Source organism: Amphiura filiformis, chromosome 2 (assembly GCF_039555335.1).
Source record: "Amphiura filiformis chromosome 2, Afil_fr2py, whole genome shotgun sequence".
In the NCBI taxonomy this organism is placed as follows: Eukaryota; Metazoa; Echinodermata; class Ophiuroidea; order Amphilepidida; family Amphiuridae; genus Amphiura; species Amphiura filiformis.
In genome coordinates this window covers 93,554,334-93,575,212 of record NC_092629.1, presented here as the reverse complement: position 1 = coordinate 93,575,212, position 20,879 = coordinate 93,554,334, and the positions used below count along the sequence as shown (strand labels likewise).

The 20,879-nt window shown below is 38.0% G+C and overlaps 1 protein-coding gene across 1 annotated transcript; it reads right to left on the bottom strand.

Moving 5' to 3' along the window:
- Positions 1–2,727: 2,727 nt before the first annotated feature.
- On the bottom strand, positions 2,728–15,329 carry LOC140144966 (craniofacial development protein 2-like). The gene is made up of 3 exons (XM_072166763.1): positions 14,756–15,329; positions 12,049–12,186; positions 2,728–2,786 (listed from the first exon to the last, which is right to left on the bottom strand). Exons 1-3 carry the CDS (start codon positions 15,327–15,329, stop codon positions 2,728–2,730), a joined length of 771 nt encoding a protein of 256 aa, XP_072022864.1.
- Between the last annotated feature and the right edge of the window lie 5,550 nt (positions 15,330–20,879).

Genomic DNA, 20,879 nt, shown 5'->3' with positions numbered 1-20,879 from the left:
TAGGTATGTTGGTGTGCTAATATACTGGTTATGATTCATGCAGAATGTCGAATAAGATTCCTTAGATAACACGTGACGTGTTTTAGGCAAAACGAGTAGGGATTAAATCCAAAAACAGCTTTAAATTGTTTAAATATTGGTAATGTTGCTCTCTGGTTTCGTGTTTTGACGATGGGTGATTCTGCGACGGTAATTTGATACCTCGAGTGATATGCGCATGCTAAATAAATCAATAAAGATGATTTATAATGTCAGTGACATTTAGATTGTTGAAACGATACAGAATTCCGAGACTTTCCTTTTTTCATGTATCAATGAAAACAAATTTATTACGTGTTCCATACATTCCCCTGTTCAAGACATAATCTTAATTGCCCACACAAACTTCAAAATGTAGTCACTCATTCACAAGACCCCAATTTTTGAAATTCACTCTCCCAGTGTGAAAGATTAAAGTCAAGTGTTCCACATGGCGTCCATCTGTTTTGACCTATATGTCGAAGGTTAGACCTTTGACCAAATATTCTTAAAGACGAGAGGAATATATTGGTGTTGGTTTTAACTAATAATCAATAAAGATGATTTATAATGTCAGTGACATTTAGGTTGTTGAAACGATACAGAATTCCAAGAGTTTTATATTTTTTTCATGTACATGGTGTCCCACAAAAAAAAAGGCCCCTCTTTGCGCCCTCTTTTTCTCCTATTTCTGAAAAGTTGATTAAATATATTTTGGTATGTAAAAAACCTTTAATAGTTAGCTTTAATAAGCCAAAACAATTATTTCAATCGGCTCACAACCTTTGAAGATATGCCCTTTTGAATAAAAGTACCTGTTTTTCACTCTGTCCACGGATAGCAAGCAGAGTGGTTGGGATGGCTCATGCTGTGGAGTTGCCTGCACGATCACCAGACCTCACACCACTTGACATTTTTCCTTTGTGGCAAAATCCAAGATCTTCGCAAACGTATTACTAAATGCATTCGCAAGTATCCGGCGCACAAGGATGGTACGCAACGCAATTGATGCAATGAGGACCAGGGCTGAAACCTGTTTTTCGCCAAGGAAGCAACCAGGAACAGGGCAGAGTAGCACAGTAAACTCACTTCAGAAGAATCAAAGACAAACCAAACAGCCTTTTAGGGCTACATTTTATCCTAAAAAGAGAAATGACTTATGTTGTAAATAAAAAAGAAAGCAAGAAACAAGAAAGTAAGAAAGTAAGAAACATAATAAAACAAAAAGGCAAAATAACCAAGAAAAAAAAAGTAATTGCAAGTAAAGCAAAAGAAGTCCCTTTCGGCATCCATTTTACCCACCAATTAATGACATTATTAACAAAATCCATTGCCCATAAACCCACTGGTAAAGCCCATTCCATAAATAAAGTTATTTTATAAAGTTATCATTGAGGAATGTTTGATATTCATGCATGGTATCTTCAATCTTTGAAGTAGCCAAACCTTCTCCGTGAACAGAGTGAAAAACGGGTACATTTCTTTAAAAGAGCATATCTTCAAAAGTTGTGAGCCGATTGATTCGTTACATACCAAAATATATTTGACCAACTTTTCAGTAATAGGAGAAAAAGAGGGTGCAATGAGGGGCCTCTTTTTTTGGGACACCCTGTATCAATGAAAACAAATTTATTACGTGTTCCACTCCCCTGTGTATGGCAAATTTAAAATTATCCCCTGGCAAATTTAAGCGGTCATTCGGGGTTCATGCAAATGATCAATATCCCCAACTTTAATGATTATGTTTTTGAGGAGGGTTTTTAAATATACTTGTCCAAATTGTGTCCAGGTATCGTTAATCCATTTATACTTTGTCTATATTGGCTGGACTGTTGCGCACCTAAAAAGACCATGCGAATAGTGTTTGTTAAGTCTGAAATGTGAAACATTCTCAACTTGATGCATGCACACACCAGATGGAACACATTTTTGTAATGTCTAGACCCATGTGTAATCAACAGCCTATTAACAATGGAACGCCTAGATAAACACAAGAAGACAAGGTTGCTACGTAGGCACGCAAAGTAGGTGATAAAACCAAGACTTGTATGTCTGAAAGATTCACTTGAAAATATTGTATCACACCGCGTGAACTATTACGACACCGTATACCACTTAGAAATTGAAGTATTAAGTTATTGTCTTCAGGTCGTACGCCCACTTCGACAACACGTTGCAGCTCCAAGATGAAACATTTACTGTTTATTGGACTGTTACTCATGCGCTATCCATCACTGGACTCTCAATAAGACATTGTTAGGTTCTCTAAAATTATCCAATGTCTCCCTTTGACTTACCGTATTCAAGATTGACCTTTCGATCACTCATCTGCCGTGTCTATTACCTTAGGCAATGTAGCCATAGTACTGACTAGAAAGTGTGTCGATTACTTAGTTTCAATGTTGAGGCATTTTTGTAATCTTAGCTCATATTTTGTCTGACCACGCAACTTTTATTGATTATATTCACTACCCACAGAGATCTGCATAGCTTCTCAGAATCTTCCAGGTACCTTTCTTTACCCTAGAAAAGATTTGTTAATAGTTCGATTTTGAGAACATTTTTTTTTCTTTTTTCTTCCCACATCAGGAAGTCACATCCAGTATTTGGTTGTAATTAACAAAACACATTCGCACCTGCATCAACAAGGAGCAGTTGAAGCAGCGATCCTTTTCCACGGCATTTTAGTAGCTGGGCTACTTTGCAACTTCAAACCAGACGTTGTAATCCCAGACCCAAGGCTCCGAAGATCTGTTGGATCTCATGACCTGTCGGTAGAGATACAGAGTTCAAACCTTGTCACCCAACACAGATATTTCTTGCCATAGATAGCACGAATATGGAATGTTGTGTATATCCCTGCTACAATATATCAGACCACATGCTTGATTCAGCTGGGCGATCCATTATCAGTAGCTTCTACAAGTTTCTTGCTGTTATAATTGAAAACCGAATTAAAAAAGACTAGTTTGCGTCTGACGTCAGGGCAAAGGCGCGACGTGATTGGTTACTGACCTGCACAGTAGGGTATCTTCGGCGTAGTTGACAGGACGTCATACGCAAACTTTTTTTATTTGGTCCTGAATTATAATGTCTATTTATATTCTTTGACATGCACTTGAGAAAGTACTGGAGAAAGAAACCAAAGAATTCCCAGGAGGGTCCTGGAAGCTATCCAGATCAAGCAACAGGGACTTTCATTGAACCGAGACACAGGATTGGAACTAGATCCTGTGTGGGACAACCTGATCAAACCCAGCGGCACCAGGGAGAGGAAACTTCCGACTTCGGTGACGTCATCAAGTGTGATGTCACCTGATCAGGTTGGTCTCTAGCCGTTTCCAAGAAAACATCAGAGCTAACAACATGCTGATGACGAGGAAGTTCCTCGAAAGCGCTCCCGGTAAGCGAAATAAACAAGTAGTGTTGAAGTTTAAATTAATAATTTTCATTGTTATTACCGCTACGTATGAATCTGCAATTCGATATAAGGATATTTTTGTTGTAAATTCCAGCTTTTGAAATTTACGATAAACGTGAAAAAGAAAACACAACAGTACTTTAGATACGATTTTGTTTACGACACACATTGATCACCACGCTCTTAAAATAACACATGAAGCAAGCAACACAGATGTGTGTAGAAGTCGGTACTGTAACCTAGTACACATTATTTTACATATAAAGGTAGTTTCAGTTCAGTTCCTTTGTCCCTTTAACCCTGAACTTATTTTCCCGAACATTAATTTGGCTATCTGCATTGAGGGACGTATGTCGGCATTTTCAAGCTGTAATTTTGGTGTGCTTATATATTCTGGTTTTGATTTTAGCAGAATGTCGAGATATAAACGAGTAGCGTTTAAAACAAAAACAGTTTTTCATTGTAAAAATATTGTCAATGTCGCCCTCTGTTAAAGTTATGAGGAGTTTTGTTTTTTTGGACAGTGGATGATTCTGCAACGGTAATTGATACCTCGAGTCACATGCGCATGCGCAACTTTGTCCTGGTAATTAATGTATACCGTCATGGACGAAGAGCACGAAGTGCGATGGACTTGCAACTCCGTTCGTCGAAGTGAGGCCAGCGATGTCGTCACGCTTGCAACATGTGGACGTAGGTGGAGCAGCATTTTTCTTTAATTAGCATAAGTCTCCACAGCACTACGCATATTTTTTTACGTAGCTTTTATTACTATCGTGGTGGCAGCAGCATTTTTCTTTAGTTTTCCAATATGGCGCCGCCCGTGAATCAATTTGGTGCCTGTTGGCGACGCCATCGAACGCCATGTTAGCGCAGGTTAATACACAGGGAAAGCCGACGCTGTCGCCACCTTTTTGTATTGCGCTAGTATATGAGTTGCAACGGCCTGATACCGTCGTACAACCCGCGGTCGTAGAAAACGAACACTCACTAATAAATCAATCAATACAGATGGTTTGTGATATCAGAGACATTTAGATTGTTGAAACGATACATACTTCCAAAAGTTTTTTCAGAACTTTTGTCATGTATTAATTAAAACAAATTCATTCCGTGTTCCATACACTGCCCTGTGGAAGACATAATCTTATCTCCCACAAACGTGGTAAAATGTTAAAAGTAGTCACCATTGTCACCCATTCAGAAAACCCCATTTTTGAAATTCACACTCCCTGTGTGGAAGATTGAAGTCATGTGTTCCATAGGGGGTACATATGGGTTGTTTCTTTTGGAGTCCAAGATTTTAATTTTTAGTCTATAACGCTAAAAATGTATGGAGAACATAAGACCATTTTTTTTTTTTTTTAAACGAGAGGAACGCATTAATATGGCTTTAACCAGAATTTACCAAATTTGAAATAAAAATTGTGTTCCCTGCATAAGCGGTCATTCGAGGTTGATGCAAATGATCAATTTCCCCCCAACTTCCCTTTTTCTGCTTTTTTTATATGCTGTTCAGGAGGTTTTTAAATATACTTGTTTGAATTGTGTCCAGGTACCGCTGACCCATTTATACTTTGCGTATATTTACTGGATTATTGCGTACTTCTAAGACTATTCAAATAGTCTGTGTAATGTCTAAAATGTGAAACATTCTCAACTTGATGCATGCACACACCAGATGGAACATATTTTTGTAATGTCTAGACCCACTTGTAATCAACAGCCTAAGTACTTAAATGTTGTAAGTACAAAGTGCGAAACATTTAGACACCATAGCACTTAACTATGAAATTGAAGTATAAACCTCTTGTCTTCAAATCGTACGCCCACTCCGACAACTCTTTTTAAATAGTCAATTTCCATAACACGTCGTAGCTCCAAAATGAAAACATTTACTGTTTACTGGACTGTTACTATCCATCACTGGATTCTCAATAAGACATAAACAAAATGAAAATAAATCATTTGCCTAGTCTTATTAAAGACGCATGTATGACAAGGAATAGAAAAGATACGTCTTTGTCTTGTGTATGAAAAGGCAACCTGTGTATGATATCTGAAAGGAACTTGGACGTTACTTTTTAGTCAGATAATTATTAATTGGCAGGTAAGGTAAATTATAACTGTCAACAATAATGACGTCACATAATCCCTAGAAACATTCATCTTTAATTATAAAATTTGAAAAAAATCGAAGTAAGAGATGCAGTCAGACACGTCTAGGGCGTAGGAAGGAGAGAAGCAGACAAGTGGCGATGATAAAAGCACCGTAGAATAATGTTAGGGCATCGTCGTGTTCCCCACAAGGAAAGTCAAGTATATAAAAGCATTTTCAAACGCTGTGGTCATGGTAAAATAACAAAGAAAAACACGACGCATGCAGGACCACCATGCAGAATGGGCTTAATAATGTGTTTCGCCAAATGAATTCAATTTGGAAGTAATTGTTAATGGTCTCATAAGGGACGCACCATTAGATACCAAGGGGGGGCTGGGCAGTTTTTGAAAAAAAAAAATTGTCGCGCCATCTGAGCACAAAAAAATTGCTCCACCTCAGACCAGAAAAAAAAATTTGATGTCAAGGGTGAAAAAAAATTTGTCACAGTTAGTGAAGAAAAATTAACCTCATACAGCTTTTATATTGCACAATTTTTCGCGCTTCACGCGAATTTGTTACTTTTTTCATCAAAAATATTTATTTCAGCTTCGAACTGGTACGTATTTTGTGCGCATTTGTTTGTGAAAAGTTATTATTTGAGCAGGGTCTGTGAGTGAAAACACTTGATTCACTCTACTTCACAGATTTTCACTAAATTCCACCCCAATGTCAAAATTATTATAGAAATATGTGCCACATGCCGGGGCCAAATGACTGATTGAGAGCGTAGGCGTAGATCCGGGGAAGGGGGATAATCCCACAATATTTGCTAGGGGGTGGTCCATACAATCATCCCCAATGTTGACGCCTGTATGTGGGTTTCTGTACATTTGTACCATATTTCACCAGTTTAGCTTCAATATGCCAACATTTTTCAAGCCAAAAGAGAATCGGCTGGATTACACCATATTTTTTATTACTCGCGCCGTAAAAGCAATCAGAGAAAAATGGAAATGGATGCAGACAAGAAGATGTATTTTATTACTATGACCATGAAGATCTGGGTAATTTGTTTTGTTCTAAATTGTGATTCTCGCATGACTGTACTGAACGGAAATATGCTCGAGATTTCAGTGAACATAATAACTTATTAAGTACATGTTAAAGCAACAGGCAGTGGTATTGGATTTGCATTTAGCTTATAAACACTAAACAGGAAAAAAAAACCTTTTGAAATAATTATGTATTTTTTTTTACCTGTAATATGCCGCACTTACGCCCTCTGTTGTTGGGTCATCTATTATCCCCAAAATACCCGTGTGGAAAAAGTGAAAACGCTCTGAACAGCCCCATATGTATCCACGGAACCCTATTGAACACCATTGTATTGACTCCGACCTTTTTGGAGGGGAAATACTAGAAAATAGTATTAACTTAAAAGTTGCACAATTGTAATGAAGAGTCATCGGCTGGTATTGCCAAAAAATTATAGACGTTATTGATATTTAATTATGAGAACAAAATGGTAAAGATAGGTATCTTTCTAAAGGGGTAGTATACAATTATCATGAATATCGACGGCTTATGTATGAACTTTATACAATTATCCCCGGTGGTGATCTAAAATAATAGATATATTGAATTAATGTCTGAAGCCGACCTAGTACGGTACCTGACTTTGGCATATATGTACCAGATCCGTGGCAAACAGATTCACCATTCTTATTATCTAAAAGCAGGCCATCTTTGCTTTATATACTCATACATTTACATGGAGTCGTTGTTGTGTGTGACTTCTGATTGGTCAAAGTTTTATTCGGTAAATTACTGCAGGGCATTCATATATAGGATTACCGTACATCATATATTTGGTTTAGTTTGAGTTAAATCAGACCACGTCACTGTTTTGTGAGGTTGTCTTATTGAATATCTCCCTTTGACTTACCGTATTCAAGATTGACCTTTCCAATACTCATCTGACATGTCTATTACCTTAGGCAATGTAGTCATAGCACTGACTAGAAAGTGTGTCGGGTACTAAGTTTCAACGTTGAAGCATTTCTATGATCTCAGCTCAAATTTTGTCTGACCACGCAACTTTTTTATCGATTGTATTTGCTACCCTCGGAGTTCTACATCGTGTCTCAAAAATTATCGAGGTACCTTTCTTTACATTACAAAAATATTTGATCAAATATTACAGTTTTTGAAAACATATCTTAATTCTTTCTTCCAACAGTAATGCACACCTAGTATCTAGTTGTAATTAATAGATTAATAAAACAGATTCCATAACTGTATACGGAAGGCAGTTCCACCGCATTATACTCATGAGGTACTTTGGCAGTTAACACCAGTAATTTAACACCGCGCGTTCTAACCCCAGATCACTGGCTCCGAAGATCTGAGATAAAGAGATCAAACCTTGTCAGCTCTTGTCCCCCCAACAGACACATTTCTTGCCATCTAGGCCTATATAACACGCATATTGAATGCTCGCACATATCTCTGATATAGCAGACCACATGCTGCTTTAACAAGGAGGTTAGTTAATCAATTTGGTTAATCACTATCTGGGCGACCGATAATCTGTAGCTTAGTTAGTTCCTTGCTGTTGCTGGTAATGCCTATATAATAGGGTTTTTTTATCTTTTTGGTTTCGGTTCCTGTTTAAGTTTTTGGTTTCAGATCTCATTGTTATTTTGAAATGTTAGCATATGTTACGTGTGAACAATCCTTTAATTCTAGTCACTAAAAAAATGTCCATTAGAATTTATGTTTTCGGTTTGTGGAGTTATGTTACTTTCTGACATGAACCCTTGAGATCTTATTGTCTTAAATTTGCATTAAGCTGTACGGCTTCAATCGAAAGGGGTTTGGTGTAGGCACTTCCGCCTAGGCGGGAGAGTCTCGTAAAATACCCTAGCATCGAAATATACACTAAGCAGTGTTGCCCGGGGTGTTGCCGGGTATTTTTAGGCATGTAGGTATAATTGATCGTGCAATCGCAATAATGTGCAAACCTCGTTTAATAATGGAACATTCCATATTTACACCTCATGAAAGGTACCTGAAATATAGTAAAGTATTCCTTGTTTTAGTTGCAGAACAATCTGAAACAATCAGATTTCAAGATTTATCGGTCCATTCATTATTTTGACCAACGCGGAAACCAAAACTTGAAGTTTGACCTTTATGAGTACAGTCATTGTACTTCACTTTTTTTTCTTTCTTTCTTTTTGTTTTCAATTATATCCAGGTATCGTTCACTCATTCTGTTACGTAACTCCGAGACGTCGCAAATAGTCTGTATTTTGAAACAGTTTGAAACATTTTCAAATCTGTGCAGCAGGAATTTTTAAATATATTATGTCTAGAGGTATTATTCCCGGGGGGGTTCTTCGAAAAAAAAATTACGGGGATGTGCCACGCAGACTTTTGGATGCTGACTTTCTCTATACCTACTTTTTGCTGTTTTTGCCACCCATCAGTATACCAATTTTTCACAAAATACACCCAAAAAGCACCCAAATTTGCCCTAATTGGGCGCTTTTAGGGGCATTTTCCCTAATGCGCCCAATTGGGCGCATTGCTCTCCACTGAAAACCCACCCATCGATATACCAAAATTGCTGAAAAGGTACCCCAAAACCGTGGCACATCCCCGTACACCTTCAACCAGGGAGAACCCCCTCCGGGGTATTATTCAACCAACAGCCTAAAAGCTGGAACGCCTTGGTACTTAAAAACCGAAACGCGTACACCGAAAGTTATATTAAGCACAACGTGTGTAATATTGAGGCATCGTATCACCGTGGGCTAATATTCTCCCACTTAATTACAACATTAAAGTATAAAGCTCTTCTCTCCAAGACGTACAGGTTCACCCACTCCGACAAGTCTTTTGAAAGTTCGATTTTCAGAACAGGTTGCAGCCCCAACAAGTAGGTTAAACAATATATTGCTATATCGGTTAAATGTACACTTAGATCTTCTCATCTTATATGCATGTTAATAGATGCTTATAACGTAAGAGTATAGGTTTTAAAGTACTTGAAAACCCATTTAAGTGTAAACAGCATTTGAAACGTAAGTGTATGCATAGCCTAACTCATGGATATTTAAAGGTATTGTAAATGTTTCACTCGTTTACACGATATAGTGTTTCGAATTAAGTTAAATCAATAGTAACGCAATTATACATTCCCTGTAACAGTGTGGCATCATGTTTAATGTTTCGTTTATTTGACCCCTTAACCTATATTTGTCTGTAGTATTACTACTTGCAGAGTATTTTCTAGATAAGTTACAGGCTTGGCTGCTACAAATGTTACTTAAGTTAACCCCATGAATATACTACTTGATTACTTGACTACTTGCAGATTATTTCATATGGCATTCATTTTCTCATACAACCTTCCTGAAAGCAGGTAATTTGAAAAATGTAAACCAGCGTGCGTTTGTAGTTGAAAATCTGTAATAATTAAGGGGTAGGTGTATCGAAAAGGTATGTTAGTCACTGAATCATCAATAAATAATTATCATACAAGTATTTAAATAAATGTCGGTGATTTAACGTGCGCCACACCTAAGTACCAGCACACTTCAACAATTATTCCGCTCTCATCAGAATATCAGAATCATTTCCGCTACCACAAGTCCCCAACTGATGCGCAGGTACTCTCAACTGACTTAGATTGTGATTACCCCCATCAGCTCCCCATTTTACACCTGGGTGGAGTGAAGCAATTGGAATTAATCCGTCTTGTCCAAGGACGCAACACACTGGCCGTGGTGGGGCTCGAACCCACAACCTTTCGATTATGAAGCAATGTGTCAATCTATAGCTTTTTATGTCTTTAAAAAATTATACACCATAATATAATATAATACAATAATGGCTGTCTCTTGTCTCATGCACATTAGAGAGCTTGCGAAATGGCGTTACTTTAACTTTAACTTTAACGTCTAGAGGATTATAGAGGATTATGTATTCAAAACCACTCTGCCATTAAAGCCGCTTGAAGTTAAAGTTAACGCCAGAATCTATAGTGTGCCGTAAATTATGATGAAAATACGTCATAATTAAAACAATGGTTTGCATATTTCCTCATAGACTACATAATTACCACTTATGTATTGTCTAGTTAATAGACCAATTATTGGAAATCTAATTTGGTTTGGGTAAAAACATGCCACATGATGCTAAAATTACTGATTGAATTAGATCAAAATAAATTTTGTTCCAAACGTCACACTTGATATATACATTTGTGTGTGCTCATGACGTACATTAAATCAGCTTGCGGAACCAAGTTTTTGGCTTAACTTCAACGCCAAGGGGATTAAGTTCCAGTAAAATGGACTGATTTTACGCGACCCAGCAGTGTAGTGAACTTCTGCGAATTGCAGCTACTGTGAACATTTTTTTACAACGTTGCGTGTCTTATAATCACACCTCTGTATAACCAAATATGTTTGTACTGTTCAGGTATTTTATTTAATTATTATTTTATTCATTTAGGCCTACATTATGTACCCCAATTCAGCAGAAAGCTGGTCTAACATGTGTCACGCTATTATACGCATATTATAGGCCTATGGGTATTATATGTCAACCAAATTATTCATTATTAAAAGAGGAGGCCTATTTGTTACAAAAATAAGAATGTCAGAAAAGGAGCATCCAGAAATGAAATTCAAAATTCTGGGAGTTTTTAAAGAACAAAATGAGGATCATTCGGGGAGATATATTTAATTCGATCAGAATGCAAAGAGGAGTCCTTGCCCTCCTAAAAGAAAACTCCTGGCAATGCCACTGGGGAGTGGGAAAGTGAGGATAGATGAATAGATGGAGGGAGGGGATGATATGGAAAGGTGGTGATGGTGGTGGTGGTGGTGGTGGTGGTGGTGGTGGTGGGGGGCTAGGAGAGCAAACAGATAAAATGGGCTTGTGTCCTGATGGAAATATAAAATTGACAAAGCTGACGTTTACTGGAAAAATAATTGAGCTTTTATTATAATAATCCGGGACAATAATATAGGCATATCACAAGAATATTTAATTGAAACATGTTTAGAAGTATAATATTAGCGTATAGCTCATAACATAGGCCTAATTCCCATTGCATTGGTCATCGCCAAGAGATGTAATCCATGTTTATTCAAACTAAGCGCCTATTGTAATAAGTGTTACCAACAAACCACTTCAGCAAACAAAAGGGAGAAATTTGATGCAGTCGCTTTTACATACCCTTCTTTTGATCAGCCATTGAGGCACTGCCCCTAGTTTAAACAACAAGACGCTGTTGGTACAGAAACCAATCTGGCGTTCGCGTTGAAGTGAAGTTGAGCAAGAAATCGAATCGATATTTTTGAAGTTGCCGTTAAAGTTCCAGTAACTTCATTCCGCAAGCTCTCTATTATATAACATGGAACGGACCATTTGGCACATGAGCAGTTGATGGTGCATTGCTTATTACAACCACATGAAAGTTTGCTGGCGGTACAATCTGGCCAAGCACTAGCTGTGATGGGTACCGGGACATAGTAGTCTCCTTTCAACTTCCATCCATAGTCTTCTGGTGATGGTATGTCAGGCTCATCTATCATGGTTGCTAAAGCTCGAGTACCCCTACTATGACCCCCTGTAAAATAAAAGGTTACCTATTATTCACGTGTTAAGTTGTTTGGCATTTTGTGCGTGTTCTTATCTTCTTGAGCCTAGATGCTGGCCTACAGGTTTCAGAACCGGGGATGGTCCCCCTTCTCTTTTCGAATAGTTCTGACACTTTAACGTGCACAGGGGTGACTCGTCATGCACCCCTTGTACAGCGGCTTTACGTGACTTCCGAACGCACATACACTGCATATACCTGCATGTGCTGAACAGTGTATGGGGTGAGAATACATTCTGTGGTGTAGCTGAACGCAATTGCAGGATTTCCGACCTAGGAACATTTTGGGAGATAAAGATAATTTTCACCTAAGGCGGCAAGCCCAAGGCTAGAACCCTCGCCGATGGTATTCTACTGGCCGACAGCCCAATGCCTTGACCGCTCGGCCATCGTCATCTCATTTATCATCTCATGTTTACCACCAATTCTCTCTCTCTCTCTAGGTGCCATATCCTAAGACGTTGGCGATCATGTCATGCCACAATTCTCTGTTATAAGCCATCTCCAGAAGCTCTGTCGCTTTATGTTCAGCTCCCCTTTCTTTTGGCCAGTCTTTCAGATTTGATAACCACATCACTCTCTTCCTGCCTCTGCTCCTTGTTCCTTCTATTCTTCCTGTCAATACTAGGTTCTCGAAACCATCCTTTCTGAGGATATGACCAAGGAATTTGAGCTGCTTAACTCTGATTTCACGTAACAGCTTCCTGTTCACATTTGCTCTACTTAGGACATCGTCATTAGACACTTTATCAGTCCACGGGATCTTCATCATTCTTCTAAGGAACCACATCTCGCAGCTCTCCAATCTTCTTAATGTCTGTTGTTATTGACCATGCTTCACTTCCATACATTAATACAGGGATAACATAGCAGTTGAGTACCCGAATTCTGGTCTCTATACTGAGGGCACTGTTTTTTAGGATCTTGTCTAATTTTGAGAACGCAGACTTAGCCAGTGCAATCCTTCTCTTAACCTCCTTAATACATCTGGCATCTTCTGTGATTAGACTGCCAAGGTAGTTGAAGGAGGAAACTTGCTTAATTCTTTGCTCTTTCACCTTCAATATGCATGTTGGGCTTTCAGTCTTTGATACCACCATACATTCTGTCTTCTTGCAATTTAACGATAAACCTTTCCTCTCACTTTCCTGAACCACCACATCAAGAAGCCTTTGCAGATCCTCCTCAGACTCAGCTAATAGGACAGTGTCATCTGCATATCTTATGTTCGTGATGTTATGTCCACCTATACCGAGACCATTTTCCTTTTCTAGCTCCCTTAGGATCAGCTCACTGTAATAATTAAAGAGATCTGGTGACATCACACATCCCTGTCTGACTCCTCTCTTAATGCTTGTATATTCACTACAATCTCCATCCACCCTTATGCACGCTGTTTGGTTCCAATAAAGGTTCTGCAACAGTCGTAGATCCTTTCCATGCAGGTCTAGCTTACCAAGATCTTCAAAAAGCTGATCATGTCTCACCTTGTCAAAGGCTTTTGAGTAGTCAATGAAACACATGAAAACATCCTTCTGCATCTCTACCGCTCTCTCTGTTATCATTCTCAAGACATAAATCGCATTCCTGGTACCAGCATCTTCTACAAAGCCGAACTGCTCTTTACCAATCTCCGGTTTTATTCTACTTCTTGCACGGAGTAACAGGATTCTTAGAATTATCTTTGTAACATGGCTCATAAGGCTAATTGTACGGTGTTGTTCACAATCCACAGCGCCAGGTTTCTTGGGAAGAGCAATAAAGATTGATTTGCTCAGGTCTTCCGGAAATATCCCATCATCATACATTCTGTTGATGACTCCTGCCAGTTTCTCAATTCCATAATCCTCTAATGCTTCAATCATTTCAACAACAATTCCATCTGGCCCAGCAGCCTTATTTCTGCTCATCATTTTTATAGCTGATCGAACCTCTGACTGCAATATCTTTGGACCCTCAATAGAATCTGGAAAGCTTGGCAAACCGTCCCTTACATCGTGAAATAACTCCCCAACATATTCCATCCACCTTTTCATTACATCATCTTTCCCTACCAGCATATTACCATTCTTTGCCTTGATGCACCCAGAGCTTGAACAGCCTGATTTCCTGCCTGAGATCTCATTTATCCTCTGGTACACATTCTGATTCTCTCCAAATTGACTCTCAATTTTGGCACATTCATTATTCAGCCAGGTCTCTTTGGCCTCCTTGCAACGTTTCTTTATTTGCCTGTCCAACTCTCTATATTCTTTCGAATCCCTGTCCATGATCTTTTGCCTGTCTCTCATCATTGATAGAATTTCTTCTGTCATCCACTTGCTTTTACTTTCTCTCTTCTTCTTTGGCAGGCATTCCTCTGCTGTTTCAACCAAGATATCCCTCATTGATTCCCATGTCATCTCTTCTCCTTCGTCTATAAGTTGCTCAAACCTGTTCTCCACTTTGATGGAATACTCCATTCGGATCTCTGGTTTCTTCAGCTGTTCAAAATCTACCTTCTTCGTGATCTTCGCTCTCTTCAACTTTCTCAGCTTACAACGAAGTGTGCATACTACTGGAATATGATCACTTCCGCAGTCTGCCCCTGGATGTGTCTTCGCATGTTTCACTGCTCTTCTAAATATGTCATTAATGGTTATGTAATCTATCTGGTTCCTTGTGCGATCCCCAGGGCTCTTCCATGTATATATTCTTCTGGGGTGCTCCTTAAACCAAGTGTTTGTGATTACCATGTTGTTTGCTTCACACCACTGCACCCATCTATCACCACGCTCATTTCTTTCTCCAAGTCCAAACTCGCCTACTGTTTTGCCATCTTGTCCTTGCCCCACCTTTGCATTCACATCTCCCATGATCAGTTGTATTTCATCTGATTTACACTGAGACTTTGCTTCCTCCAGTTTATCATAAAAAGCATCAATCTCCTCTTCTGTGCTCTCTGCTGTGGGAGCATATACTACAATAACAGAGATATTGAAAGGTTGTCCTTGTAGTTTGACCAGCAAAACTCTCTCACTTACAGTCCAATAGCCCAGCACACATTTAGCCATATCTGCATCTAGCATTAGCCCAACTCCTTTCTCATGCTTGTCACCACCTGCATAAATCATCTTGAAGTCATCGATTTTGAAGTCTCCATTATTTGTCCACCTGGTTTCATTTATTCCTAGTATGTTGATACCACCAATTAAAAATGCATATTAGACTTAAAATACGTAGGACCCTCAATGTTAGTTAACAATGACACATATTTCTATAGGACCAAACTAGTTGTATCTTAGAGAAAATTGTGTTTGAATTAGCATGCTGAAAATGAAAACGAGAGGAAAGATACTCATGCACTATCCATCATTGGACTCTCAATAAGAAATCAACAAGATGAAATCATTCATTTGTCTAGTCTCATTAACGTATGTATGACAAGCAATAGAAAAAGATTAAAAAATATGTTTCTGTCTTGTGTATGAAAAGGCACTCTATATGTTATAGCAAAAAGGAACTTTGACGATACATTTAAGACAGATAATTGGCAGGTAAAGTCAATTATAAGTCAACTTGTCAAGAACAAAGACGTCACATAGTTCCTGGAAACATTCATCATAATAACAGAGCAATTGAAAAATCGGGATACGAGCTGTCAGATACAGCGGAAGCAGATAAGCAAACAAGTCTTGATAATAAAAGCACAGAAGAATAATGTTTGGGCATTATCGTGTTACCAAAAAAAGAACTTCAAGTATGCAAAAGACTTTTTGAAGTGCCGTGGTCATGTTGAAAGAGCAAAAACTGCAATCAAAGGGACAAACTTGACGCATGCACGAGCAGATTGGCTTACTTTTCGCCAAATAAATTCAATTTGGAAGCACTCGTTAATGGTCTCATAAACACTCGATACTACTGTACAACTATAGAAACACTAAATCGCTTGATAGATTACCGACAACAGGTCAATTTATAAACATACAATCCGCAGACACGCAATCCGCAGACACATGTTTTATCAAGTTGTTCATGAGCTACTTTATAGTTATATTAACACCACACGTTCTAAACCCAGATCACATGCTCCAAAGATCTCAACCTTGTGGTTGAGATGCCGAAAGAAAACCTCGTCAGCCACCAGTTATCTTTGCCTAAATATGCTTTAACAAAAGATACATCATTTTGTACTTGTGTGGTTGTACAATATTGATCAACTCAAGAAATATGCGGACAAAGAGGGCAAAACAAATGCAATAAAAATACGCGAAAGTTCAAGTTTGCAAAATGTCAGCCATTTTGAAATACACATTCACATCCACATTGATTCGGTTGTTTGAGACACCCAGTGCAAACACTTTCAGATCCTTATTGGGGTCGATAAAGTGCAGGACTGACTTTGGGTATACTTTAAGCTTTTATTTTGGGCATGACAGATATGAATCATACCGCTCTTAAAGTAACCCCTGATGTAAGCAACACAATATCGTAGAAGTCAGTACCTTCAGTGCCGACAACCTCTAGCGCTGTGTTTAAATGCATCAATATAAACAGGTACATATTTAAAGTATGACCCCCATTTATATGGATAACCCTTATTTCACTGTCTGAACATTAATTTGGTTATCTGCAGTAGACACTTTTCATTTCAAATGTTATGTTTGTGTCCTGATATGCCCTGGATATGTTTTTACATAGTACCGAATAACACGTGAAGTGTTTCAGCTGATTCGCCGAGCACGAGTAGCCATCAAGACAAAGACAGCTTTTCACTGCACATTTGAACCTGGGACCCCTGGGTATCTAGACCAGCACTCTAAAAGCTATCAAGGAAGACAATGGCGTCGAAACACATGCTGCTTAAGAATCCGTAAATAATGCACTAGGAAATTCATTTGTTCACGATTCGGTTACTTTCTTGACTATTTCTTGACTTTTCTTAACTTCTTTATTTAAATTGTAAAAGTCAAGAAATGGGCAAGAAAATGTCTGAATCTGAACAAAATCTTGACAAATGAAATTCCTAGTGATATATCTCCCTCGCTTCCCTAGAGATAAGAATTATGCAGATATGTGAAAATATTGGCAACATTGACGTCTGAAATTTGACAAAATGTTAGCAACAGAATAAAATCTGAAACGCCCAGAACTTAAAAAAACCCCACCTGTATATCTGAAAGATTCACATCAACAGTTGTAAGCACAACGTGTAAAATATTAAGACATAATAACACCGTAGGCTAATATTCTGCAATTTAATTAAGAAATTGAAGTATAAAGCTCTTGTTTTCTAGACGTACTGGTGCACCCTCTCCAACAACTCTTTTAAAAAGTCAATCTTCAGAACCCGATGTAGCCCCAAAAAGTAGGTTAAGCTGTATTGCTATATAGGCTAATTGTACACTTAGATCTTCTCATCTCATACGGATGTTAATAACAGTGTAAACATTATTTAGGTGTAAGTGTAGATATAGCTTACCTTGTGTATATTTAAATGTATTGATGTAGTTTTAATCATCTTTTTTACACGATAAAGTGTCCCGAATTAAGTTAAATCAATAGTAACACAATTAAACATTCCCTGGAATAGATTTGCATCATGTTTAATGTTTTTTTCAAGAGGCCATCATTTATTTGACCCATCAACCTACATTTTTATTCATGGTCTTAATGTTTACGTAGTATTTTCTAGGTAAATTACAAGCCCAACTGCTTGAAAGGATAAAATAAGTGAACCCTATTAACAGATGAATATATACTACTTACCGATTAGCTACAGGAAAGCTTCACATAAGCTAATCAACAATAGTAATTAGTTGCGTAACTGAAGAGGGTTGAGATTAATAATTAGAAGCTGTATTTCAATTGGTCACTCAGATAAATATAATTATAGCGTATAAACAAATCAGAAATACTGTCATTCGTTATCTGCGGGGTTAAGTTTGTCAAGACTCTGCTCAGGGAGTGCTCAGCCCTAATACGGTGTCTTCCATTTAACTACCAACAGGTTACTTCCTTTTGCTATGGTTGAGATGAATTTTTCCAATTAGCTCACCTAGAAAAGGCTGTAAGTTGCCATCTCTGCAAAAGTGAAATTATTCCTGGCTGCCTGCATGTCCATCCTCCTCTGTGTGTTGTTATTTGACATGGAGGGTAGCGCCTGCTTTAGGATTATGTTACATATTAAACGCCCCGGGGGCACTCCAACTTTGGAGGTGACGAGTATGTAGGGCTGTTAAGACCCCCTTTTTCAGCATCGCTGTCACCCAAAGACCCCATATTTTTTACGAACACATGCTCTGTCACCCGAAGACCCCATATTTTTCCATTTGATCTGTCACCCAAAGACCCTTACAAGTTCAATTTGAACAGCAACTTTCGTTTATCACTGATTTTGTTACTTATTTTGAAACAAATAAGAAATTTGAAGCCATTTAGAACTAGAAATTCGATTTTCGAGGTTTTTGTGGCGCCCTTTCGGTTCTCACCCAAATATTCCATTTAAAAAAAAGGTCATGTTCTCACCCAATGACCCCATATTTTTTGACATTTTGCTCTCACCGAATGCAAAAATCATGCTCTCACCCAATGACCCCATATTTTTTACATTTTGCTCTCACCGAATGCCCCTTAGTGCGAATGCGCCAGCCCTACACCTATATCCATTTCAAATTGAAGTGCCCCCCCGGGTTAAACGCAAAGATGGATAGCGCTGTATGTGAAACATAAAATTGTAAAATAATAGACCAACATCAAAGTTTTATATCTCATTAATTCGGTCGCAACACATAGTGGCGTAGAGTGATTTTTCAAACTTCCCGTTTCACATAGTGGCGTATAGGTTTAGAGCTGGCTATTGTCCTATAATAGTTTTTCCCTGTTTCCTATTAAAGACATAGTGTACTAGTTTGAACCTTAAACTTCAATTGTAAATGGAATTGGGCCAGATAACAGTGGACGAGTATCGACTCCGTTACTAGTGACACATCCTTCAAAAACGGTATGCTCGGAGACATATTTTGTCATTCACGTACGCCACTATGTGTTGCGACCGACGAATTAGAAAGAAAGAATTGAAGTATTTAAGCTAGTGGATTTGAAGAACTCAAAACATATTGCTACGCTATATGCACCATAGAATTTTATTATCTGCGATGAGATACATTTAACAACATGATGGAACCATTTTTAAGTTTTGGCCCTACTGTGACCCTCGACCCCTCCTGCGAACCACAGGGATAGAAAAAATGGAACTATTTGTTTTGTTCTTTCAGGTTTTAAGGATGACAAAAACATTGGTTCCACTAATGTGGCAAAAGAAAGTCCCAAACCCATAGCGTCCTGTACTAGTCTGTGATGCGACCGACGAAACAAGATGAAATAAATCTAGTTTTATTAAAGACGTTTGTATGACAATAAATGGGGAATTATAAAAAATAAATAAAAAACACGTTTTGTCTTGTGTATGAAAAGATACTGTGTGCGATAGCTGAAAGAAACATGGACGTTACTTGTAAGGCAGATAATTGGCAGGTAAAGTGAATTATAAGTCAACTTGTCAAGAATAAAGACGTCACATAGTCCCTGGAAACATTCATCTTTAATAATAAAACAATTGAAAATCGAGTAAGAGATGCAGTCAGACACATCTAGGGCGGCGGAAGCAGACAAACAAGTTGCGATAATAAAAAATGCCGTAGAATAATGTTAAGGCATTGTAGTACTAGCAGAAAAGAAGTATGCAAACGTATAGGCCTACATACTAGTATAATAGTGGTCTCACAAATATCGCCGAGACACGGGGCTTGTGAAGATCTGGTTTGGATTTCACTTTAGCACGAAGAAAACAGATGATGATAAATTTCACTGTTTCAATTTTTTTGTGAGTTGACCCGACTAAGTAACGTTCGTATTACAAGCCCACTGCATTTCTTATATGTGATGCTATCAAGCACATTAGTGAAAACCCCATGTCAATACGACCAAAACACTTTGAATACCGATACATTATAAAGAAAGAAACGGAGAAAATGAAGTTTAAAGTTCGAATACTTTAATTAAGTCATTTTTAGCATACCTAGAATATATGTAAATGCATAGCAACTTAGCAACGATACATTTGGTTTAAGATATGTCTACGAAATTTGGCATAACAAAACGCTGAATCCGAGTTTCTCTTGGAATAAATTCACGATTTTTGACAATTATCAAAAAGGGATGGGGGTCAAAAAAGTCACTTTTTTTAACATTCCCTCCGGAATTTCATAAACAAATATTTTCACATGAAAGGAGAATATTTTTCCATTCCATTTTTGTAGAAAGTCAATTTTGATTTGCCACCCCTTTACACATTATTTGACCCATATCTCAAAACTAGGATTGCTGAGTTCCGACTAATTTCTCAATTAAGAAGCACACAAAAGAAGGTGTTTTTGTCATGATAAATAGTTAAAATATAGAAATAAATTTAAAAAAATACAAAGATTATTTTGTGTTGTGGAGAAAAATCGTGCTTTTTGCGTCCTACTCGCGCCGCAAAAGCTGTCAGACAAAATAGATGGGGAGGCAGACAAGAAGATGTATTTTTTATTGTTTTGAGCGTGATGATCTGGGTAATATGTTTTGTTCTAATTCGTGATCTGCATTACAGTATTAAACGGAAACGTGCTCTAGATTTCAAT